Below are 24,818 nucleotides of genomic sequence, written 5' to 3'. Positions count from 1 at the left end.
AGATCTGATGAAGTCTAGGTCAACCCAGTGTGTCTTCCGGGCAAACAATGTTTGTTACAGGCTTTCGGCTAAGCAGGGGAACATCAAATTCCATCTTGAAGGTGGACTCAGGAACAATTCACCTCCATGGCTGCCACAGGAGCTCCGCTGGGGGAAAGTAAGACATGCTTCCTCCTGCCCTCTAGGAGTTCAGAGTCCACCAAGAGAAAAGACGAACACCATGAAACTCTAATCTGTGCGCCCGGCTTCCGGAAGTTCTTTTAACTGCAGGGAGTTATACAGCTTGTGTCTGTCAATGGAAATCAAAGGACAAGGGAAAAAGGGGGTTTCATGGTCAGACAGGTATGCCGCCGGCTGGGCTCTGCCACTAGCCCCTGAGTGACCATACACAGGTCTCATTTCCTCTGTGCCTCATGAAAGTGAACCAGATCAGAGCTGCTTAACCTTTTGAGAATCTGATCAAAGTTAAGAATCTTTCCCCAGAAATGTGCATTTGATATTTTTTAAGGTGGCAAAATGCAGGTAACATAAAATTCACCTTTTTTTTGAAGGGGGAGTACCAGGGATTGAACTCAGGGACACTCAACCACTGAGCCACATCCCCAGTCCTATTTTGTATTTTATTTAGAGACAGGGTCTCACTGAGTTACTTAGGGCCTCATTTTAGCTGAGGCTGGCTTTGAACTCGTGATCCTCCTGCCTCAGCTTCCCAAGCTACTGGTATTATAGGCATGGGCCACCAAGCCCAGCAAAATTCACCCTTTTTTTTTTTTTTTTTTTTTTTTTTGGTGGTGGTGCTGGGCATTGAACCCAGGGCCTTGTGCATGTGAGGTAAGCAGTCTACCAACTGAGCTATATCCCAGCCCCCCCAATTCACCATTTTAACATATAAAATTTAGTGGCACTTAATACATTTAGTGCTGTGCAACTGTCACTGCTATCTAGTTCCAGAAGGTTTTTTTTATCACCCCCAAAGGAAATTCTGTATGCATTAAGCAGTCAGCCCCCGCCCCTTTCTCCCAGCCCCTGGAAACCACAAACTCTGTTCTGTCTTTATTTTATTTTTGCCTATTCTGAGCATTTCATGCAAATGGAACCATATGCTATTTGGTCTTCTTTTTCTTAGCATGGACTTCAGCCCTTTTTGTGACTGAATAATATTCAGAGCAGCAAAGCCAAGCAGTCTCCTCCCAGGTGGCAACTCTAAGCTGTTCCTTGATCTCAGGGTGGACGAGGTAACTAGGTTGACAGAAGGCACGACATCAATTATTGCTTAATGTCTGTTTATTTCACCCAGCCAGGTGCTGAGCATGTCATCAACTACTCTTTCCAGAGGCTAAGTCTAGACTGCACCATCCCTGTCCTGGGGACAGCCACCAGCCCAAAGCCCAAGGCTGAAGGTAGTGTCTTCTCAAGCCCTCACCTCTAGCTTCCCCTCTCCAGTTCACACCACCGTTCAGTCCCCTCCAGTTGCTCTGACCCACTGCCCTGTCATCTCCATGCCCCCCCACCCCTCCTCCCCACACAGCTGGCTCATCCCCACCTCTGGCCTCGCCATCCTCACCTCTGTTTGCCACTCCCATTTACAGGACACATCACGTCACTTGCTCAGGTGACACTGTTCCCAGGATGGACTGACTTTAGTCTCAAGGATGACACAGACCAGACACCATCCGGGGGCTCAAATTCCTTTTCTTCCCTTCTTGAGAACACAAGTATTTTAGAGGCCACTGGACTAGGTGTTAGGAGCACCAGGGCTCTGGAGTAGAACATGGGCTTGCATGTCACCTTTACTCCTGCCTGGGCTGTCCTCTTTAGAGTGGCAACAGTGTCGCCCTCATGGGATTGCTGTCACCCTCTGTTGTCCTCCAGTTTTGTTATCCTCGGAAGTATCACGTGTACTTCTGCAGTGTCCCTGTCCCCTGTCCCTGTCCCTCTCAGGGAGCAGGGCCTCCCCTCTCAGATCCAAGGTGTACCCCAGTTCTGGGAACAGCCTGGCACACGCAGGCCATCATGGCGGATGGGGCAAGTTGGGGGGCAGCCTGGAGAAGTGTCAGTGGGCAGGAGAGAGCTGCTTCTTCCCACACAGCAGCACCCAAGGGCAAAAACCACAAACCACAGTGACATGTTCTGGAGAGGTTTGCGCTAAGACGCACTAAGACGACTTTTCTAAGAATCCAAGCCCCCTTCGGGGCATGTAGAAGTTCCAGTCTGGGCTGCTGTCAAGGACATGAGCCAAATGGATGGACACTGGGTTCTGGGGCTCTGTGCCAAGCCTCTCCACAAAAAGAAGTTTCTCCTCTGGCACCTCTCTTTCCTTGTCCTGGTTCAGAGAGGTTGCCCACGGAGGGCAGAATCTTGAAAGAGAGCTGGGCCTCTTCCTCTAGACTGCAGGGACCTGAGGAGCTGTCCACCCCACCAAGGAGAAGACTGTTCTAGTGGTACGTGGCTGGGAACTGTGAGGGAGTGCGTACTTAATGACAAGGACTGGGCCTGAGTCCTTAGCTATGTGACAGGGCCGATGCCTCCTGGGTTTCAACTGATTTCTTTACAGCAGAGTCAGCACAGCCTTAATGGAGCTCCCAGGATCAATTCAAGAAGGAAAAAAAGAAAAAAGGGTGTATCTGCAAGTACTCAGGAAGCCGTACAGATGAAAGGGATTACAGTTAAGACCCAGAACACTCGAATCTACTAATTTCTCTCTAGACAGCGTGGAGGCAGCATAATCACTCCCCACAGACGTCCACATCCTAATTGCTGGGGGCCATGAATCTGTTAGCTTACATGGCAAAGAGGACTTTGCAGATGTGATTAAGGATTTTGAGATTTGGAGATTATCCTGGATTATCTGGTGGGCCCTCGGTCATCACAAGGGTCCTTAAAAGAGGGAGGTGGAAGGGTCTGAGTCTGAAAGGGGCACGTGACTTGAGCCATGGTGGCCAGGAGCCAGAAAATGCAGCGGCATTCCGGAGCTGGCACAGGAGATGCACAGCTCAGCCGCCACCCTAATTTTAGCCACTTCGGACCTCTGATCTCTAGACGTCAGAGAATACATCTGTGTTGTTTTAAGCCACTAAATTTAAGGTCATTTGTTGTGGGAGCAATGAGAAGTAATACAGACATAGTGACAGAAGCACTGTTTCAAATGTGATTCTCCAACTTTTTTTTTTCCTTCCCAGTCAATGAAAGCTTCTGTTCTTCCCAAGTTAGCTCAAGGTTTCCATGCCGTCATTAAACAGGTCATTGAATATCTGTCTTGAGTTCCATTTTAGCAGATCATGCCATAACTCGACACACCCAAGTTCAAATCCCAGCTCTGTGATTTTCTAGTTGAATGACCTTGGGCTAGGTCACTTGATCTCTCTGAGTCAGTCTCTTCCATGGCAAAATGGGGGGGGGGGGTTTGCTATGAGAATTAAATGTGATTTCCTCCAAAAAGTCTTTCTTTTTACAGAAATTGAGTCATGTCTGGGTTACAGACAAAATACTGAATTCCCAGTTAAATTTTAATTTTAAATAAATAACTTTGATGGGGGCTGGAGGTGTTGGGGATTGAACTCAGGGGCACTCAACCACTGAGCCACATCCCTAGGCCTGTTTTTTGTATTTTGTTCAGAGACAGGCTCTCCCTGAGTTGCTTAGCACCTTGTCCTTGCTGGGGCTGGCTTTGAACTCACGATCCTCCTGTGTCAGCATCCTAAGCTGCTGGGATGACAGGCATATGCCATCGCTCCTGGCACTAAATAAACAATTTTTAATGTATGTCCCATGCAATATTTGGAACATATACTTACACCAAAAACGTACTCATTGTTTATCTGCAATTTAAATGTAATTGGGTGTCTGCTGTTTTAAACCTGAGAACCTTAGTCCCATCCCAGCTCATGGAGCTTTCGGGGAACAGAGCTAAGGATCCCTCACAGGTCTTCCAACCCCAAGGTCGGTGAGCATCCTGCTCTACCACAGACCTGACCTTAAGTAGAGTCCCTGAGCCACATGACAGCTGGACTGAACCAGTGGAGACTTAAATAATAATCTGAGCTTTAGAAACCCATTTCATACTTTAAAGATATTTAAAAAAAAAAAGAAAATAAAATTCAAATACAAATAAATGCTTGTATGTACACATATACCCATAAAAGCATGTAAAATCAACAAGTATGCATATGAATGAAGGAAGAAATTATATGCTAATTCTTCAACCAATATTAAATATGTGAATTCAATCTCTAAAGGCAATGCTCCATTTAGAATTGTTTTTCCTTTCTGCCTTACCCGGACCAACCCTCAAATTGGCAACTAACTACTGAGGGTTTACATGAACTGAGCAGCCTTCTGAACATTTTATTGTACTGATTCAATTTTTTTTAAAAAAGTTAAGATAGCTGGGCGTAGTGGCACATATCTATAATCCCAACAACTCAGGAGGCTGAGGCAGGAGGACCACAAGTTCGAGGCCAGCCTTAGTGACTTAGTGAGACTTTGTCTCTAAATAAATAAATAAAGGGCTGGGAATATAGCTCAGTGGTAAAATATCCCTGGATTCAATCCCCAGTGCTGAATATATAAACAAATGAGACAATTCACATAGCATAAAATTTTACATAACACAGACTCCACCACTTTAAAGTGTACAATTCAGGTTTTTTTTTTAGAGTATTCACAAGGTTGTGCAATCATCACCACTATCCAATTCCAGAACACTTCCCTCACCCCCAAAGAAACTCTATACCCATTAGTCATTCCAATTCCTTCTTCCTTCCTAGTCTCTGAAAACCACTAATCTACTTTCTGTCTCTTTCTGGACATTTCGTGTCTATGAAATCATACAATAAGTAGCCTTCTGTGCCTGGTTTTACTTAGCATAATGTTTTCAAGGTTCATCCACATTGTATGGACATCATTTCTTTTTATTGCTGAATAATATTCCATAGCATGGATAGACCACATTTTCTTTACCCGCTCATCAGTCAGTGGGCACTGGATTGTTGCCATTTTGTGGCTATTACGAAGAACACTGCTATGAACATTGGTGTACAAGGCTTTGTGTGACCATATGTTTTTCATTCTCTTGGGTGCATACCTAGGACTAGAGTTGCCGGGTTACATGGTAACTCTAGGTTTAATTTTTTGAGGAACTACAAGGCTGACTTCCACACAGGTGGCACCATTTACATTGCCATCAGCAGCATACACAGGTTCCAACTTCTCCACATACTCACCAGCACTTCTTTTTCTTTAAAAAATATACTGTAGCTGGGCGCGGTGGTGCACACACCCGTAATCCCAGTGGCTCAGGAGGCTGAGACAAGAGGATCACGAGTTCAAAGTCAGCCTCAGCAACTTAGTGAGGCCCTAAGCAACTCAATGAGATTCTGTCTCTAAATAAAATACAAAAAAGGGCTGGGGATGTGGTTCAGGGCTTGAGTGCCCCAGAGTTCAATCCCCGGTACCAAAAAAAAGAAAAGAAAACAAACAAAACAAAAACCCACACTGTGCCCATCCTAAGTGTGTAGTAATATCTCACTGTGGTCTGGAGTTACATTTCCTTCATGGCTAATGATGTTGAGCTTCTTTTCATGTATTTGTTGGCCATTTGTGTTTATTATTAGAAATGTCTATTCAAAGCCTTTGCTCATCTATTTATTTTGGTACCAGGAATTGAACCCAGGGGCACTTTACCACTGGGCTACATCCCCAGCCTTTTTATTTTTTTAAATTTTGAGACAGGGTCTCGTTCAGTTGCTGAGACTGGCCTCAAACTTGTGATCCTTTTGCCTCAGCCTCCCAGTCTTTGGGATTACAGGGGTGTACTACAACACCTGGCACCTTTGCTTGTTTCTTAATGGGACTGTCTTTATTGTAGAGCTGAAGTTCTTTATTTATAGTGGATAGTAAACCCTTATCAGAAATGTGATTTGCAGTATCTTCTGTAAATTTATCTTCTCTTTTCTAACCCAGGCCCTTGCACATGCTAGTTAAGTGCTCTAACACTGAGCTATATCCCCAGACCTTTCCTTTATTTTGAGACTGGGTATCACTAAATTGCCCAGGACGGCCTCAGGCTTTTGATCCTCCTGCCTCAACCTCCCAAACAACTGGAATTATAAGCATGTGCCATCGTGCCTGACTTCTTTTACTTTCTTGACAGTGTCCTTTGACATGTAAAATTTAAAAATTTTGGCAAAATCCAACTTAACCTATTTTTCTTTGTTTTAGTAATGAGTTATACCTTTTCCCTCCTTTTTTCCCTTTTTTGTGGTACTCAGGATTGAGCTCAGGCAAGTTTTACCTCTGAGCTATAGCCTTAGCCCTTTTTATTTTGAGAGAGGGTCTCACTAAATTGCCCAGGCTGGCCTTGAACCTGTGTTCTTCTTGCCTCAACTCCCTGAATAGCTGGGATTACAGGCATGCGTCACTGATCCTGGCAAGTACTAACTTCTTAAATGTTCACAGCAATCACATAGAGAATATCATTAGCATCCCCATTTTTCAGGATAAAAAACTGAGGCACAGAAGGGTTAAGTCTAAGAGGATTAGCAGCAAATGGGCAGCAAAACTGGGATCTCAATTCGGCCTCAGCCCAACCACTCAAGCTGGGGTGCACAAGTGGGACCCCCACATTGTCCCAGGACCTCCCAACCTTGCTCAAGGTTAGGATTCTCAGTTCAACAGTTCGCATAGCTCTTTTGCTGTTCATGAAGATTAAAGGGTCCATGCTTGGTGGGGCTAGGAGGAGGGGCGTTTTCATGGCAACTTCCTCAACACTCTAAAGTGGCGGAGACCTCATTGGTGCTGCTAAGACCCTCAATAAAGGGCTCTGGCCTCTCGCTGGGGTCTTAATTACAGTAAGAAAGCTCCACAGAGGATGTGAGGCCTGTGTAAGTTGGTCAAGTTCAAGGGCAGGCAGTTGCCCCAGACAGAGTCAAAATGGCAGGAATGCAGGTAAGGAGGCCCTAGGTTCCAGGAAGGGCACCAGGAGAGACCTAATCCAGAAGCAGAGCAAGGCACACTCATGGGCACCCCAGGGATCAGGGGTCTGGGTGGCAAGTGGGGGTGTCCCTTCCTGGATTGATCAACCACCTGAGGAATGGGGCCATTCCTGTCAGACCTGTTGAGGGAAGGCAAGGAGCACTGGTATGAAGAGTCACCCAGTGTGGGTGCTAGCTGGCACTGTGGCACACACCCTCCCAGCCTCCCAGAAGGCTGCAAGTTCTACACTGAGCCAGGGGGAAAAATTTCCAGAATTCCAGGGCTTCCTTCTGACAAGTTTCAGCATCACAGGGAAATTATAGGTCTCCGCCTGTCTTGTCAGGCACCAGGAAATTCCTGTTGGGGATGCTCATTCCCTAGGGCAAACATGCCTAGGGCACTGAGAAGCAGTTAAGAACACGCCACCCCAAAATATCCCTCTCTGGCATATTGACTGTTTTCAGGTGAAGGCACTTGAGAAACAGCAGGTGCAAGAAGATCACTCTGACCTTCCTGGTTCTTCTTAAAAGTAGAGGATGACAAATTGGGGGTTTGGCTCAGTGGTAGGGTGCCTGTATAGCAGGCCCAGGGCCCAAGGCTCAAGCCCCAGAACAAAAAAAAAAGCAGTAAATGATATTCCCATGTGTAAGGGGTCCTTTTTATTCTAGAAATCATTGTCATCAAGGATGGAAAGTTGAGGTCAAGGGAGAAGGATACAAACCTTCATCTTTCTAGTCACTTCTCCACCCAACTAACTGCCCAAGCCCCTCTGCCTCTCCCCATTCATCATTTACTACTCTTCGTCCAGTTCAGGCAGTGTTCAGCTCTCAGCCTTTGGCCTCCATTTCCTGGTGCATGTTAAACTTGTGTTCGTTTGTGTTTTCTCCTGTCAATCTGTCGTACTTCAGTTTAATTCTCAGGCCCAACCACAAACCCTATGACAGTCGAGGTGCACTTTTTCCTCCCCTGCAGCTGTAAATCACAATGACAACACCAACAGTAATCCTCACGACAAGTGTCACAAGCACATTTTGAGCCAGGAACTGCTCTAGGCTCTTCCCGCCCAGCCATCCATCATCGCCCAGCCATCCATCATCACCAACCTTACAACAGCCTTGAAGGAAGGGAACTGTCTCTGCTTTCAACAGGGAGGAAATTGAGACTCACGGGGTGAGTAGCTTGGGTCACCCAACTAGTAGGTGGCCCTGGCCCCTCCCAGAGGCATGGCTACGGCAGCCCTCCGGGATCCTAAACACCCCTCTCTACTGCCCTGAGGAAGCAGTGAGCAGAAGCTGTTGTGCAGGCTGGATGTGAAACAGGAGCCCCCACCAAGAGGAAGAGGCAGGGCCACCTGGCTCTGGGGGACACAGTGGCCGAGAACTGCTGCCCCCAGCTCCCTCAGTGACTACTCAGCAGGGTGCAGGTAGCCAGGCTGGTCCTGTGATTCTGAAACAGGCCTGAGCAATGGACTCACTAGAGACCTTTGAAAAATACAGATTCCTGGATCTAGAGATTTGGATTCTATAGATGCAGGGCAGGGGGCGGGCAGGAACAGGCATTTTATGGAGCCTGAGTGGTTCTGATGCATAGACAAGTTTGAGGATCCACGGCTGGTCCCACCCCTTCACCGGTCAGGAAACTCAGAAGAAGGGAGTGTCCCAGCTAGTCATGCAGATGGGAAGTGACAGAGTGGAGATCTGGATCTAGGTGAACCTACTGTCAACCTTATCCTGACGCTCTTGGGAGGAGAATGGAAACTTAAACAATGACCATATCCCTGGAGGTGGAACAAATATGCCCAAGACTAGGACTGATAGAAAAAGTCACAGGCAATACTCAACTATATAAATATGGTTGACATTGTAGAAAACTCACTTCCGAAAAGGAACAATCCATGAAAGATAAAAGAGAAGCTTATCAGAAGCACTATATGCAGCAAGGAAGACAAGGAGTTAATGTGTTTGTAACATCTACCTATCAATTAATGAATCTAGACAGTCCATTTGACTTGATCAGGAAATTATCAGGCGGGCCGTGCGGTGGCACACACCTGTATCTAGTGGCTCTGGAGGCTGAGGCAGGAGGATAGCAAATTCAAAGCCAGACTTAGCAAATTGTATCAAAAAAAAAAAAAAAAAAAAAAAGACCAGGGATGTGGGTCGGTGGTTAAGTGTCCCTGGGCTCAATCTCTCATACTAAAAAAAAAAAAAAAAAAAAAGAAAAAAAGAAAAAGAAAGCAGGCTCTCACTGAGTAAATAAACAAAGAGCTTAAATGCGTAAACAACACAATAATTACTAAACAAATATCTAATGGAAGCCAAGCATAGTGGCACAGGCCTGAAATCCCGGCAATTTAGGAGGTGGAGGCAAGAAGAACACTACTTCAAAGCCAGCCTCAGCAATTTAGCAAGACCCTCTCAAAATGAAAAATAAAAATAAATTAAAAGGGTTGGGGATGTAGCTTAGTGATAGAGCACCTCTAGGTTCCATCTCCAGAGGGTATGTAATCTGATTGATAAACCTTTAAAATGTAAATTAAAACAAGATACCTTTAACATGTTAGACCATTTTTATATATGTATAGGTAATTTAAATATTTATAGAAAATAATTAAGAAGGATTTATATGATGGTAGAGTTATCTAATTGCCTGTGAATATCCATTCTCCCTCCCCCTGCTTTTTAAATATTATTTTCTTTTTGCAATGATCAAACCCAGGGTTTCCTGCATACTAAGCAAGCATTCCACCACTCAGTCACATCCCTAGCTCCATCTGCTTTTTGATTAACCAAGCTCCTGTATAATGGAGCAGTGTGGATAGGTAGTAAAGGAGCAACTCTATCAGTTTTAAAACTACATTTCCCAGAGGCCCTTGTGGCTAAAGATGGCCAATCAGAAGCAAGCTGATGTCATGGAGGGGACAGACTTTAGGGAAAGCCTTACAAGGAGCTGATTCATCTGGGAGCAAACATACTCTTGCCCCTCCAGGCTTTCTCTTTCTTGTTACCTGGAATGCAGACATGATGGCTGAAACTTCAGGGACCATAGCAGACCACATGGAGACCTTAGGTATGGAAGCCACAAAATGAGAATGCAGAGCAAAAAGTTAAATGCTGTTTTTTTTTTTTTTTTTTTTCCAAGACAACGATCTTGGGCCCACCATACTAATCTCTTTTATGTGAGGAAAAATAAATCCCTACCTGGTTTAAGCCTGCTAGTTTGGTTTTCCATTATATGCAGTTGAACCTCAACTGATACATCAAACCCCTGTGGAAATGTAAAGGGGACTTTCACACTTTATTTTTTATAAGATGATACATTCATGTATTATTTTGTATAAGCCCAATTTGGAGACCCAGAAAACCCCCTTGAGTTCTTGAGTGCCAGCCCCATCACTTCCTAGCCATGTGACCTTGGGCAGACAGTTCTTTAAGTCTATTTTCTCATCTGTAAAATGGGCATGATAATAACAGAACGTCTTAAATGAGCTAATGCAGATAAAATTCTTGACACAGTGCCTGGTTTACAGCTGTTATTGAACTACATACTATGCTACTACCTAGGCGTGGGTGGTGGCAGAACCAATTAAAAAAACCTAGGACATGTTGTTGAGTAAAAAAACAGATTGCAAAATTGGCACGTGAGTATGATCCCTCTTGTGAGGAATTATTTTTATTTCTCCATCTATATCTATGCATTAAGAGATATCTGGAGGGATGGTTGTCCAAATGTTGTAGTGGTTATTTTCCTAGTATAATTTTTGCTTTCTTCTATATGGTTGAGGGAGAAAGCATGCATTTTTTTCCCCCTTATTTGGGGGGCGGGGGTTGGGCAGGAAAATAAATAAGAGAAAACCCTTTGGAAAACAACATAACAGTTCATGCCAGGAATCATTAAAGCACTCAGACACTTTAACCCAGCGATCTCTCTCTGGGGCACTGACCTGAGTAAATAATCCAAATAAAGGAAGAAGCGATATCCATAAAAACATGCAGTGCAGCATTATTCATAATAGGCAAAATCGAGTAACCATGTAAGTGACTTCCATTAGGGTAATGATTATTAAATTATTCACTCATCGAAACGTTGTGCACCAATTAAAATGAGAAAGATGATGACCACGGAGCAAGGTGGAAAACTGCTTATGAAAAATGAGAAGAGAAAGGGGCAAAATGTAAAACTAGACCTATGCCTGGGTGCTCAGCAAAACATGGTGTGCTTCTGGACAAGGACAGAAGGAAACAGGCAGATAAAAACCGCAACGGCTGGGGCCGTTTATCGTGGGTGAGGTTTTTTTTTTTTTTTTTTCTTTCCCTTTTTCATCTACAATTCTGTTTCTTTCGTGTTGATTGCCTAAGAATAAATTTAAAAGTTAGTTTTAATATTTCCCTCAGGGAAAAGAAGAGAAGGCAGGGAGAGGAAGATAGAAGGGAGATCTGGGACTCTCTGAAAGGGTTTCTGGCTAAGAAAAATTCAGAGGTCATTTATAACACTGGGCAAGTGGCACCAGTTCAGCCTTCTACCTGGAAGGTTCCAAAGGCTGCATCCCCTTTGCTCTCTGACTTTACGGCAAGCAAATGGACCAAAATAGTTGCCAAAGTTAGGGAGGCAGTGTGTTAGCCGACACTGAAGCCACGTTTAAGAATGCTCTTCAGGCCAGGTGCAATGGCACACACCTGCCATCCCAGTGGCTGGGGAGGCTGAGGGAGGAGGATTCAAAACCAGCCTCAGCAAAAGTGAGGCTCTAAGCAACTCAGTGAGACCCTGTCTCTAAATAAAATACAAAATAGGGGTGGGGATGTGGCTCAGTGGTTGAGTGCCCCTGAGTTCATTCCCCGGTACCTTCACCTCATCACCCCGCCCCACCCCCCCACCCCCCACCCCTGGCAAAAAAAAAACAAAACAAGAATGCTCTTCAGGCACTGGGAATACAACTCAGAGATAGAGAACTTGCTTTGCATGTGAGTTTAATCTCCACCATCATAAAAAATATGTATATATCAGATTGTGGATCTTTTGGCAAAACTGATCGTAATTGCTATCGATGAGGCTGTAAAGAAATGAGCAGCAGTGAGCTGGTGAGAGCACAAGCAGGCCTTCTGGGGGACGGTGTGGCAAGGTGGACCCAAAGGATGCGCACCCCCTCAGAGTCAGCACTTCTGCCTCTTGGATTTATCCTGAACTAAGGAAATGATCCAACAAATACATCAAACTATTTATGTAAGATGATCACTGCACAGTTTATAATAATAGAAAATGAGACCCCATATCTTAGAAAAGGAATTGCAGAACTAGATTTTTTGGCATTACTTTGCAGTGAGTACACTATGGATCCATACTAAAAATAGGACACAGAAATAAAACTGATGTAGAAAGGGGCTGGGGATACAGCTCAGTTGGTAGAGTGCTTGCCACATGCACAAGGCCCTGGGTTCAATCCCCAGGACCATTAAAAAAAAAACAAAAAAACAAAAAACCTGACATAGAAAGATGTCTACAAGAAGGCCCCAAAGCAGTGTGTGTGTGTGTGTGTGTGTGTGTGTATAATTTTTGTAGGATTGAATATCTAAGTATGTTCATTTGCATAGAAGAATTTCTGCAGAGCTACGCACTAGAATTTTAACAGTAGTTAATCTTTGAATGATGGAATCCTGTCACTGTATCAATTTAGTTTTAGTTATGCTGTGCTAATAAACTGAAAAATCTACTGGTTTACAACAGAAGAATGTAGAAATTAACACATGTAAATTAACAAATGTTAGAATTCTGGTTGTGTATCTTTGCAGAAATGAGCATACTTAGGTATAGGAGTTTACAAAAATGGAATACTATATATGTCTTGCTTTGGAGCCTTCTTGCATTATCTAATAAATTAACAAATGTTCATTTCCCTCTCCATCTCATGTCTATTGTGGCTGGTTGCTCCTCTGCCCATTTTCTTCATTCTGGAACCCAGGTTGATAAAACTGTCTCTGGTAAAACTGAACACTGCAGGTCACTGTGACAGAAGCACAAGACAGATGGTGGACCACCCACCAGCTTTGACAACCAGGGCTGAGCTAGTCTCATGGCCCTTTCTGGGTTCAATAAGGCAGGTGCAGGTCACAGTGGCACATGCCTGTGATCCCAGTAGCTCCAGAGGCTGAGGCAGGAGGATGAGGAATTCAAAGCCAGCCTCAGCAACTCCCCCTCCTTAAATTAGGCCAAATCCTAAACCCTTTTTGGTTTCTCTGCCTCAGGGAAAATGTTTTTTCAGAAAAAAATGTGTATTTTTGTTGTTGTTGTTGTTGTTGTTTGTTTGTTTAAAAAGGACTGGAGATGTGGCTCAGTGATTAAGTGCCCCTAGGTTCAATTTCTGTTTCCAAAATAATGATAATGATGATGATGATGATGATGGTGATGATGGTGCAGGAATTTTATGATCCTCCCATAGGCCTCAGGGAGGGCACTCTGAGGAGGGTAGCAAACATTTTGAACAATAATGCAATCTACCACCTAAGTTATTTCATCTGATTACTTGACCTTCTTTTCTTTGCAGAATCAGGTAGGGAGAGAATGCAGGTCTAGTCACAGAGATAGGGCCTGGGTAGTGTGGGGTTTTACTGTTAGAGCTGCTTGAGGAGGGGGGAGTACAGTGGCTACTGTGTCCACGGGTTCTGCATCTCAGCTCTGACCAACTGACAATGGAAAATATTGGGGGAAATATTTTTTTTTGCGTCTGACCAAACGTGCAGACTTTAGTTTCTTATTATTCCCTGACCAATAGGAACAACCATTTATATGGCATTTCTACTGTATTAAGTATTATAAATAATTTAGAGATGATTAAAAATATACAGGAGGGCCTGGGGTGGTGGCTCAGTGGTAGAGTGCTCGCCTAGCATGCATGAGGCACTGAGTTCGAACCTAGGCACCACATAAAAACAAACTAATGTATCCACTTAAAACTAAAGACACATAAATAAATGTTTTTTAAAAATATACAGGAGGAAATGCATAGGTTATATGCAAATACCACACCATTTGACATAAGAGACTTGAGCATTCTCAGATTTTGGCATCTGAGGGGGTCCTAGAACCAATGTCCCTGCAGATACCAAGGCATAACTGTTTGAATATTGAGCCCAAGCTACCAGTACCAGGCAGAGATGGCAGCTTCAAACATGAGACAAAGAAACCAGAAAGAGGTTAGGATTTGGCCTAATTTAAAAGGCATGCCAGCCAGGTGTGGTGGTGCACACCTGTAATCCCAACTGCTTGGGAGGCTAAGGCAGGAGGATTGCAAGTCCAAGGCCAATCTGGGCAACTTCAGGCACACGGAAGTACCAGAATGCTTGCCTAGCATGTGCAAGCCCCTGGGTTTAATCCCCAGAACAGGAAAGAAGGAAGGAAAAAAGAGTTTTTAGGATTAATTAAATGGATGGATGGCCGAATTGACCTGGACCCATAGTAAGTATAAAATGATGGTGAAGCAGAAAGTTCTGAATTTAACAGAAAGTTCTGGATGTCCAGAAGTATTAAACCAGGTCTGCAACTTACTCCAGAATAATGTTTTGGTCAATGATGGACCTCAGTATATAGTGGTAGTCCCTAGGCCACATCCTAGTTTTCTTAGTTTGTGAAAGTAGATTCTCAGTGTTCACAAAACAATGAACCATCGCACAGGCCCTTCTCAGAACACATCCCCATCAGTAAGTGACACGTGACTGCATTTTCCGGACTTGAGTCAAGTTAGAGAACCTCTTTGAATGTTCCCATCTGTAAAATGGAAATTGAAACAGCTGTCCTGCCTACATCACACTTCCTGGGGGAGGGGGTGGGGCTCACGTGGAGGCTTTAAAATTGTCAGTACTCTCCTTGCAGGTGGAACGCTTGAGCCTTCAAGCTGTACCCACAGTTCATGTGATTACATGTACCGCTTGTCTCCAACTTGCTCTCATCACCTTATTACCAAAGCAGGCGGTTTACCCCTTTTACTTCTGCCCACATAAGGCCAGTGAGAAGATGACAGTCAGAGTCCCAATAGGGAGGAGCAGGACCCCTGTGATGGATGAGCCATGGACATCTCCAGGATGTGGAGAGAAGTACCTCTTTTGTCCCAACCCCAGCCTCCCACGATGGAAGGTGGGACACGTCACTCATCGGGGCTTCCCCAACCCAACTGGTCACTGGAGCCACTTAGGAAGCATTTAACAACGAGATTCCTGGGCGCTGCTCTCGGGAGATTCTGATTCATAAGGTGAGGGTGGGACCAGGCTGAGTCACAGAAGGTGATCTGTGCCACCCCTACCTGTTCCTGGCTTGTGCCCAGCCCTCGGCACGGGTCTCGTGAGGTGCCCAGCATGCAGTGCCCAGACATCTCAGGTGGCATGAGCCCTGGCGGCTGGGAGAAACCTGAGTGGGCCCAGGTTATCTGATGGCACACCCATGCTCACTTCTTGAATATCAAGATCAGGGGAAGGCTCAGGAAGAGGTGTCTCTGGGCAGCACAGGTCACCCTACAAGCTGTCCCAAGGCCAGGCTTTCCAGGGCAGTAGGGGCACAGGAGGTGGTAAGAAAAAAACACCTTTTCTTGCTCCCAGCCCTTCAGAACCAAGGGATGCCTCAGGCTCCCACAGCCTGCCATGGTGCCTTGACTGACAACCTGGGAAGAATCTCTTCCACATCTGTCAACATGACAGCCAGTTCCCTAAGGGGTGAGGCAGGTCTTCTTCTCTGTGAGCCTGGTACAAGGCCTGGCACACAACCAGTGCCAGCTGAATATTTCATGATGAAAAAGAGAGGGAGTGATGCTTACCATGTTACCACAGGGTCAGAGAAGACCTGACATTCACACCCACTGAGTACAGGGAAAGGCAAGTGCTCACCGATGAGAGGCGGGGAACTCAATCCCCCATCACCTCCTAAAGGCCAAGTCTATATGCCTCAATCTGCAGTGGAACTAAATTACCTTTAGCATCATGGTATCCTCTGAAATGGTAATGAATTAAAGTTACAGAGCTTCCTAACTGGGCATGGTGGTGCATGCCTATAATCCCAGTGGCTCAGGAGGCTGAGACACGAGGATCACAGGTTCAAGGTCAGCCTCAGCAACTTTGTCAGGCCCTAAGCAACTTGGTGAGACCCTGTCTCAAAATATAAAAGGGCTGGTGATATAGCCCAGTAGTAAATTATCCCTGGATTAAAACCCTAGTCTCCCCCCCATCCCCCCAAAAGTTATGTGGCTTCTTGCCAGGAAAATGCACCTCCAACCCCACCAAACATAGGCACACACACTCACATCTGGTACCAATTTCCAGGTCAGAAGGAGGATTAGCCCTTTGACTAAAATGGAAAGGTTTTTTGTGTTTTTTTTAATGGATAAAGAATGTAGAAAGAATGACAGTCAGAAATTAACATTTTGCAACTTCCAAATTAAGAACTGATTTGGTCAAGGATCATCAGTAGATGCCAAAATCACTGAGCAAGTGATTATTGGAGAACAGGATATTCAATTGATCTCAAGATATCACACATCATCTGTTGTGTTATTTAATTTCAAGGAAAACTATATCTATCCATGGAGAAACAGAACATCCATCCCCTTAATTAAGTGGTCAAAATTAGATAGTGGGTTGGCCTAGCATTAGGGACCCTGAGTTACACAACACTGAGTATCAGTATTGCTAAAAATATTCAACCTGAATTCAATCCTTAGGAAACAATCAGACATACCCAGAATGTGGGACATTCTATGGGACAAGTGGCCTTGACTCTAAAAAACCCAGTGGTTTTCTAAATGTCTCATACCTATATTAAATCCCTTCCTGTTTAAGATACCTGGAAAGGATCTGACTCATACAGCTAGCTGTCCAGGACCTCACAACAGGGGAAGGCGTCTTAAGGAGGCAACTGCCTACAGAAAGATTTCCAAATACTGGTCATTATTTGATACCAAAAATGTAAACATCCAGGTGCACTGGTGCATACCTGTAATCCCAGCAGCTTGGGAGGCTGAGGCAGGAGAATCACAAGTTCAAGTCCTAGCAACTTAGTGAGACCCTGACTCAAAATAAATAAAAAGGCCCGGGGATGTGGCTCAGTTGTTAAGCACCCCTGGGTTCAATCCCCAATACAAAAAAAAAAAAAAGCTGTTATGGGCAATGAACAATTCCCAGTCATGGAACATACACTGGTGAGTCTGAAAAGCTGGTGGGATGCCAGTTCCCAGCCAGATATCCTCCCACCCACCTCACTGTAGCCACACCCCTGGGGATCCCAGGGCCAGGCAATGACCACTTGGAGCAGAGATAGCACCTGCCAGCAGAGATGCCTGTACTGCTGGTCCAGACCCCCAAGTCCACCTGGCATTGCCCTGGGATACAGGAACATCTTCTCATCCTCCTGGTGCAGGTGATGGGGTTGTCTGGTGCCAAGCCTCTTGGAGTCGAGGCAGGAGGGTAAGCAGTAGAGAATCCAACACAGCCAGACCCTGCCAGGAACACCGGAGACCCCTGGAAAAACCAAGAAGCCTGGATGTGACGGCTTCATCTTACCAGTTTCAATGCTATCCCCACCTGTGCCAAGGCCCCAGCACCCACAGGCCCATCCTCACCAGTATTTCTTACTTCCTGGTCTCTGGATCTGCAGTCAGGGATCTTGGGAACACCTACGTCCCCTCTGCCCACTGCCCCAACACACCTGTGGTCCAGCAGCAATAGGTCCTGCTCCAGCAATTCCTTTACTTCCTTGTTTGCTCCAAAAATGTCCCACAGGGTCAACGGGGGCTCAAATTGCTGCCAGTGCTGGGAAACCAGAGGTTAGAAGTGATGAGCCAGCTGAACTACTCTGGGTCTCATGGCAGGGGTAAGAGGTGAGGGAGGATCCAGTCCGGCATGGGGGTCTCAGCAGCTGATACTCATAAACACCAGGACAGGTCAATGGGTAGGTGCAGAGGTGGGCACTATCACCCCTGTGGCACGTTCAGGTGGAAACCCAGATCCCAGCCAAGCCAGGTCTCCATCTGCTCCTCCTCTCTCTCCTCTGCCTGCAGGTTTTATGGACTTGACGACATCTAAAGCAGCTCTGAGTCTAATCGATCATTATCTATTGTGCTTCCTATCTGAGGTTTCAGCTCTGCTTAAAAACACATGGAAACCCTTTATCTCATCTATTCCCTCACATAGCTGAGAAAATCAAGGTTCCGAGAGTGGAAAGGCAATGTGCCCTAGATTTCAGTAGAATAGGGGCCAACGCTGGATCTCTCCAGCCCAAGTCCCGGGTTCTTACCACTGTACCGCACTACCTACAGCATCTGCTCATCAGGCCTCAGCTGGACCATGGCCCAACCTCTGGCTGTCAACCCCAGAGGTACAGGAGGGGTGTGTTTTGTGGTGTTTTTTCTGTGTGTGTGTACAGTGGGGAACAGGAGGAGAAAGAGGCTGACTCTGCAAGGCTTAGGAAGAGAAAACAGTACACAAAAACCTTTTTCCATACCTGGTGGGTGAGCCCCACGTCAGTGCGTAGCCCCATGGCCAAAACCTCCTCCAGCCTGAAAGAGAAGTCATTGAGGAACCTTGGAGAGGGGGCCTTTCCTCTCCCACTCTAACACAGACGCTGGGATGTGTTGGGGACTATGGGGAGGGCAAGGCAGGACATAAAGAAGTACATGTGGAGATGCTTCTGGGGTGTGGGCAACTTTGGGTGAAGAGCCCTCTGCCCTGAGATGCTCACAGCTCCAGTTTGCCCAGGGGGACACGCTTCCGGGTGCCATGACCAAACAGCATCACTTCCTTCATCCAGTTGTCTGGTTCCAGTGTCTGGATCCGAGCCTCCCGGGCATGGCCTCCTGCCCCCTGAAGCGTAAATCGTCCATGGGCCCCTAACAACACCAACAATGAACCCCACATTAATGAGCTAACAATGGGTTCTTATCAGATTTACATCAGTGGTTCTCAAGTCTGGTCCCTGGACCAAGAGCTTCTAATATGCTAGAAATATAAACCCTCAGGCCTAAACCAGCCCTGATCAATCAGAAATTCTGGAGGAGTGGCCCAGCATTCTGGACTTTAACAAGCCCTGCAGGGGACTCTGACACACACTGAAGACCCAGAAACACAGCAGTCAATCAAACACCTTACAATACATCCTCAACAGTTCTACACAGTAGATATTATCGTTAGCTGTACTTTACATGTGGGGAAATTCAGGCTTGGAGAGGCGAAGTAAGTGGCCCAAGTTCACACAGCCATGACATTCCTCTGCTAAGTCATCCCTTCTGTTGCTCACAGGGGACTTACCCGGCCCAATGCCAAGGTATTGACCGCACTGCCAGTAAGTCCAATTGTGGGTACTGAGCGCCCCCTGTGGGGAAGAAGGGAATAGTCAGCGCAGAGGGAGGAGGTTTCCCTGTTTGTGTTCAGGGACGGGGCAACTGGTTAGATTGTTCCACCATCTGGGGTCTGAGAGCACCCAGCAGGGCCCTTCTCCTCAGAGGCCCGAGTTACCTAGTTACACTCAGTCTGCCATTCCACACCTCCAGCCAACAGCCCCAGGACTCACGTTCCTGGCAAAGTTGGAGACCTCGTACTGGCGGAAGCCAGCCTCCCGGAGCAGCGCCCGACCCTCCTGGTACATCTCAGCGGCGAGCTCCGGGTCAGGGGCAGGAAGAACACCCCGCTGCACCTGGGCGAAGAGTGCAGTGCCCCGCTCCAGAGACAGCTGGTAGAGGGAGAGATGGTCGTCACAGTGGTGCAGCAGTTCCTGCAGCTGCCTGAGCCATGGCTCCACCTGCTGTGCCGGCAGCCCCAGCATCAAGTCCACGGACACGCGGCCAGGGAAGAGGCGCCGGGCTTCTGCCAGCGTCCGCAGAGCACTGCTGGTGGTGTGTGTCCGCCCCAGCAGCTGCAGCTCAGTGTCGTCTAGAGACTGGAAAGAGATAGTCAGCTGTTAGTGTGCTGGCCAGCTCAGAGAGAGACAGCAATGCCACAGACACAGCATTGTAGAAACAAATATGGGGGAAACCAGTACCTATCAGGGAGTGGGAAGATGGGGAAGGTGAGGAACAGTCAAGTCAGTACCTAGAACTACTATACACTGAAAGGCAATGTAATCCTTATAATCCTCCAATATTAGCTCCATTTTTACAGATAAGAGAGCTGAGATTCAGAAATGTTAAATAACTTATCTTGAGGACATATAACTGCAGAGTCAGGACTGGCTCCAAAATCAAGAATCTTTTCTTCCTTTACTTTTTATTTTGAAATAACTTATAGGAAAGTTGAAAGGTACAATAAACACTTTCATCTAGACTCACCAGCAACATCTGACCAGCTACTTTGTCTCTCTCTAAATGTGCAAATTATTGTTATTATGTTGAGAGCAAATCATAGATAAGCACTGCCCAGAACTTTCTGTGATGAAGGAAATTTTTTATATCTGCACTGTTCAATACAGTAGACACCAGATACATGTAAGTTGATTATTTCAAGTGCTCCATTAGCATGTGGCTTGTGGCTGGTGTGCTAGACAGTAGAGTTACAGGTATTATATCTCTTAATTTTTAAATCCTGAAATGTGTATTTCCTAAGGACAAGGACACTCTCTTACATAACCACAATCCAATTACAGAAATTCAGGAAATGTAACACAGATACAACACCATTACCTAATAAGTAGTCATATTCAAATTTGGCCAACTGTCCCAGTAATGTCTACTATAATAATTTCCTCTTTTACAACCAGGGGTCACCCCTGGCATTCGGCTGTCATTGTCTCTTTAGCCTCCTTTAATCTAGTCCAGATTCTCAGCCTTTCATGACATTGACATTTTCAAAGAGTACAAGGCAGTTGCTTTTAAAAATGTCTCTTGAGCTTGGGTTGTGGCTCGGTGTACAGTGCTTGACTAGCTAGCATGTGTGAGGCACTGGGTTCAATTCTCAGCACCATATATAAATAAATAAAATAAAGGTCCATTGACAACTAAAAAAATATTTTTTTAATATTCATTTCCCAGTTGTAGTTGGACACAATATCTTTGTTTTATTTATTTATGTTTATGTGATGCTGAGGATCAAATCCAGGGTCTTGCACGTGCTAGGCGAGCACTCTACTGCTGAGCCACAACCCCAGCCCCTAAAAAATTTTTTTAAAAACTGTCTCTTAATGTGTGAATGCTGGAGATCAGCTGTACAACAGTGTGCTTACAGTTAATAATACTATACTGGCACACAAAACTGTTTAGGAGGGCAGATCTAAACAGTTATTAATTCATTCATTCATTCTCTCTGTCCCCCCACCTCTGTGTTGAGGATGAAACTCAGTGTTTCAAGTATGCTAAGCAAATCCTTTAGCACTGAGAAGCATCCCCAGTCTTAATTTACCTGATGTTTCCTCAAAATTAGTTTCAAGATATACATTTGGGGAAGGAATGTCTCAGAATTGTGTGTCTCTTTCAGTTTATCCAATCAAGACAAAGCCCATGACCCTAGGAGAAGTGGTTCAATGGAAGTGGTAGTGTTGAAGGTGGGCAAGACTGGCTATGGAAACATCAGCGGGTGAACCTAGAAGAACAGGCTTCTCCCTACTTGAGAACCTTCGGTGGCTCCCAGATCACCACTAGGAAGAAACCCAAACTCCTGAAATGTGTATTTCAGAAGTGCTGAGAGCTTTCAGACTATATGTGCAGTCCTGTCTCTATAACCTCTCTGGTCACAAGGAATGATTCACAGCTCCCCCAAAACATGCAGGTCTCCTCCATATCCTATGTCTCTTCCTCCCACACCCTCTCACCTGGTGAACTCCCTTTTCTCAAACATTATCTCCTTCAGGAAGCCTTCTGTGATTTCGTTAGACTAAGATGCCCTCCAAGTGGTACTCTGAGAGCCCCCTTTATAGACATATTTCCATGCTGCAGTGATCTGACCATGTGTCTGCTTTCCCACATCTCCAATCATGTAATACCTCATTTCTGAGTACCTACTATGTTCCAGGCCCTATGGTGGTGCTTAGTGTACAAAAAGGCATGCCAGAGGCCTACCTCATGAAGCTTACATCCCAGTAGAGCAGCAGATGACTAAGTGTCATCACAAGGGCTGGGAATGTGCTCAGAGTAGAGCACTTGCCTAGCATATTCAAAGCTCTGGGTCCAATTCCATTACTGGGGGGAAAAGTGTCATCATGGGCTCTACTGTTATTGAGCTCTCACACCCAGAAATGTTTGCCCAATGAAAAAGTGTCACCAAAGGGGAGACACCCTGAAGGTCTGGGTGCACTGGGAGGGGGTGGGTGAGATGGGTTACCTGGAGGCCAATGGACAACCTGTTGACTCCTGCTGCTCCAAATTCTGCTAGCCTGGAGGCTGGGGACGAAGTGGGATTAACCTCCAGCGTGACTTCCGAGTCTGCAGGCAGGTGAGCTATCTGTGCCACAGCCTCCAGAACAGCAGCCACAGTATGGGGACTGGCCAGACTGGGGGTTCCCCCACCAAAGAACACAGACTCTACCCTGGGGAAAGATGATGGAGAAGATGACACCGGGAGAGGCCTGTGGCATGCTGTGCGTCAGTCTTCCTCTCCAAGACCCCCCCCCCCCCACAGTCCCCAGTACAGACCGTTGCACCCCGCTGAGCCGCAGCAGCGTCTGCACCTCAGTGACCAGACAGTTCCGCATGGCAGCCTCCTCCACGCCGCGAGGGATGTATTTATTGAAGTTACAGTAACTGCATCGCTTCTCACAATATGTCCACTGCGGGCAGAGGGTGTATGTGCAGGGTGAGGTGTGACTCTGGGCACCCTGGGCGCTTCCTGGGTTCATAGCCAACATTCCCATCCTCATTCCGAGGTCGGTCAACAGTGGCTAAGACATCTAAACCACCACTCCCAAAGCAGGTCGCCCTGGGATTATTATCCCCACTTTAGCATGAGAAAACTGAGGCTTGCAAGGTAAAGGTCACAGAGCTGGTGACTACCTTGACCTTAACATTTCCCTGCCAGGGCACCAGGACCTATCGGAGACTTCGTCTGGGGGCGGGGAAAGACAGCAGGCAGGTCCACCGCGTGACAAACGCCACCTGGGTTCTGGTACACCAGAACTCTGCCCTCCCGCCGGCCACTCACGTGCACGTAAACCGCCGCGCGCCTGCTCGCGGGCTCAGGACTTGGGGACCCTCCCCCACTGTCCACCCAGCGGCGCCTCTGGGCCGCTTTGGCTGCTGCCACCAAGCCGCGGGCCCGGGCCGCGGGGAGAACCATGGCGCACAGCGCAGTGGGGACTGGGATCGTGCCCAGGGCGCACGAGTGTACGCAGAGCTAGGTCGCGTGTGCTGCCCAGGCGGAAGGAAGAGCGGCTGCGTGACCTCGCTCCGCCTCGGAAGGCCTTGGATCTGCGGCGCCACCTGCCGGACACCGATGCGCTCATCGCAGCCTCCTGTTCTTCCTCTCCCAAGAACGCGGGGCGCGTCTTTTGGTACCCTATACCAGGGCAAGTTCCCTTCATCCAGGAGCTTAGTTTGTCCCATCACTTCCTTCACATTTCATGTTCCTTTCTCAGAGCTGGGCGCTGAGGACATCTAGGTGCAGAAGATCGGGAGAAGTCAACAAACAGGTGAAGACAGGCAGCACAATTAATGCAATGCCTGCTGGACGCCATGCCAGTGTGTTTAGTGCAGGGAGGGCCTCTGTTATAAGAGCCGTGGAAGTCCCTGAGGGAGGAGAGGACACTTGGGCTGGATCTTGAAGGAGCAGAAAGTCCCGGAGGGATTGGCTTGGCCATGAAAGTAGGCTGTAATCTCTAGGTCAGGCCAACCCAGGACAGTCAGAGATGGTGTGTGCAGGAGAGACAGTGAACAGGTGATAGCTTGCAATTCTCAAGAATAACTGTAGAATGTGCTGGAGGTACAACTACTGAGATAAGGAGGAACTGGTCAGAACAGCTCAGGCTCTGTTCTAGTACCTCTTGTCCCCTTCCCCTCACCCTAAAGAAGACTTCTTTCAGTGCTTTAGTCCAATATGGCACATGGTTGCCAAGGGTAGGCTGGCTTCCAGAGCCCTTCAAGTCCAGTGCAAGCAGGGCACACACAGACGAGACTCCATCCATTCACACCAGGAAACTTTTCTGAGCCTTGGGGCAACTTGAAATGAATCCAAAGCTTCTGTTGTCCCTTGTTGCCTATCTATAAGTAATACACCCACTTCATGTAGTGTGTGTGTGTGTGTGTGTGTGTTTTGTCTCATGGAACTTGGACAAGTTAGTGACCAGTGCACAGTGAATCTGCTTCTGGGTTCTAGCAGGGTGCTGTGGCACACACCTGTAATCCCAGTGGCTCAGGAGGCTAAGGATCAAGTGTTCAAATCCTATACCAAAAGCGAGGCATTAAGCAACACAGTGAGACTCTGTCTCTAAAGAAAATACAAATAAAAAAAGGGGGGGTGCTGGGGATGTATCCCAGTGGCCGAGTGCCCTGAGTTCAACCCCTGGTGCCTCCCCCAAAAAGATAGCTGGCTCCTAATCCCAGCTGTGTGGCCTTGAGCAAGACACTGAAACCTCTTTGAGTTTCAGTGACAGTGTTTGTGAATTGGGCCAATGCCTATATGATAAAGTCATTGGCAAGATTTCAAAAGAAAATGTACATGAAAACATCTAGTGTAGTGCCTGGCACTCAGAGGATCCTAAATACATAATCATTTCTTAAAAAGTAAGACAGCTGCAATTGCTGCTGCTGGAGACAGACATCCCAGGAGGTGAGGGCTGCAGGTGGGAGAAAAGTTTGTCTCTGAACTGGGAACTGAAATGGAGGGAAAACAATAAATCCTGTAGCTTCACTTGCTTTTCATTACACGATTTTAGTTGACTTTTCAAATCACTAATTT

The 24,818-nt window shown here is 46.5% G+C and overlaps 1 protein-coding gene across 1 annotated transcript; it reads right to left on the bottom strand.

Moving 5' to 3' along the window:
* Positions 1 to 16,323: 16,323 nt before the first annotated feature.
* Rsad1 (radical S-adenosyl methionine domain containing 1) lies at positions 16,324 to 23,264 on the bottom strand. The gene is made up of 9 exons (XM_076869882.2): positions 23,067 to 23,264; positions 22,562 to 22,695; positions 22,251 to 22,455; positions 19,513 to 19,878; positions 19,251 to 19,314; positions 18,685 to 18,832; positions 18,448 to 18,502; positions 17,653 to 17,756; positions 16,324 to 17,465 (listed from the first exon to the last, which is right to left on the bottom strand). Exons 1-9 carry the CDS (start codon positions 23,199 to 23,201, stop codon positions 17,348 to 17,350), a joined length of 1,329 nt encoding a protein of 442 aa, XP_076725997.2. The 5' UTR covers positions 23,202 to 23,264; the 3' UTR covers positions 16,324 to 17,347.
* Positions 23,265 to 24,818: the final 1,554 nt, after the last annotated feature.

The sequence above is a fragment of the Callospermophilus lateralis genome, chromosome 11 (assembly GCF_048772815.1).
Source record: "Callospermophilus lateralis isolate mCalLat2 chromosome 11, mCalLat2.hap1, whole genome shotgun sequence".
Taxonomy (NCBI): Eukaryota; Metazoa; Chordata; class Mammalia; order Rodentia; family Sciuridae; genus Callospermophilus; species Callospermophilus lateralis.
This window is presented reverse-complemented; position numbering and strand designations above follow the sequence as displayed.

Coding starts and splice junctions, on each gene's coding strand:
- Rsad1 (XM_076869882.2), bottom strand. CDS start 23,201: ATGGTTCTCCCCGCGGCCCGGGCCCGCGGCTTGGTGGCAGCAGCCAAA. Junction 22,456..22,561: donor CGGCTCAGCGGGGTGCAACG/GTCTGTACTGGG, acceptor ATCTTTCCCCAG/GGTAGAGTCTGTGTTCTTTG. Junction 17,466..17,652: donor CTATTGCTGCTGGACCACAG/GTGTGTTGGGGC, acceptor TGGTTTTTCCAG/GGGTCTCCGGTGTTCCTGGC.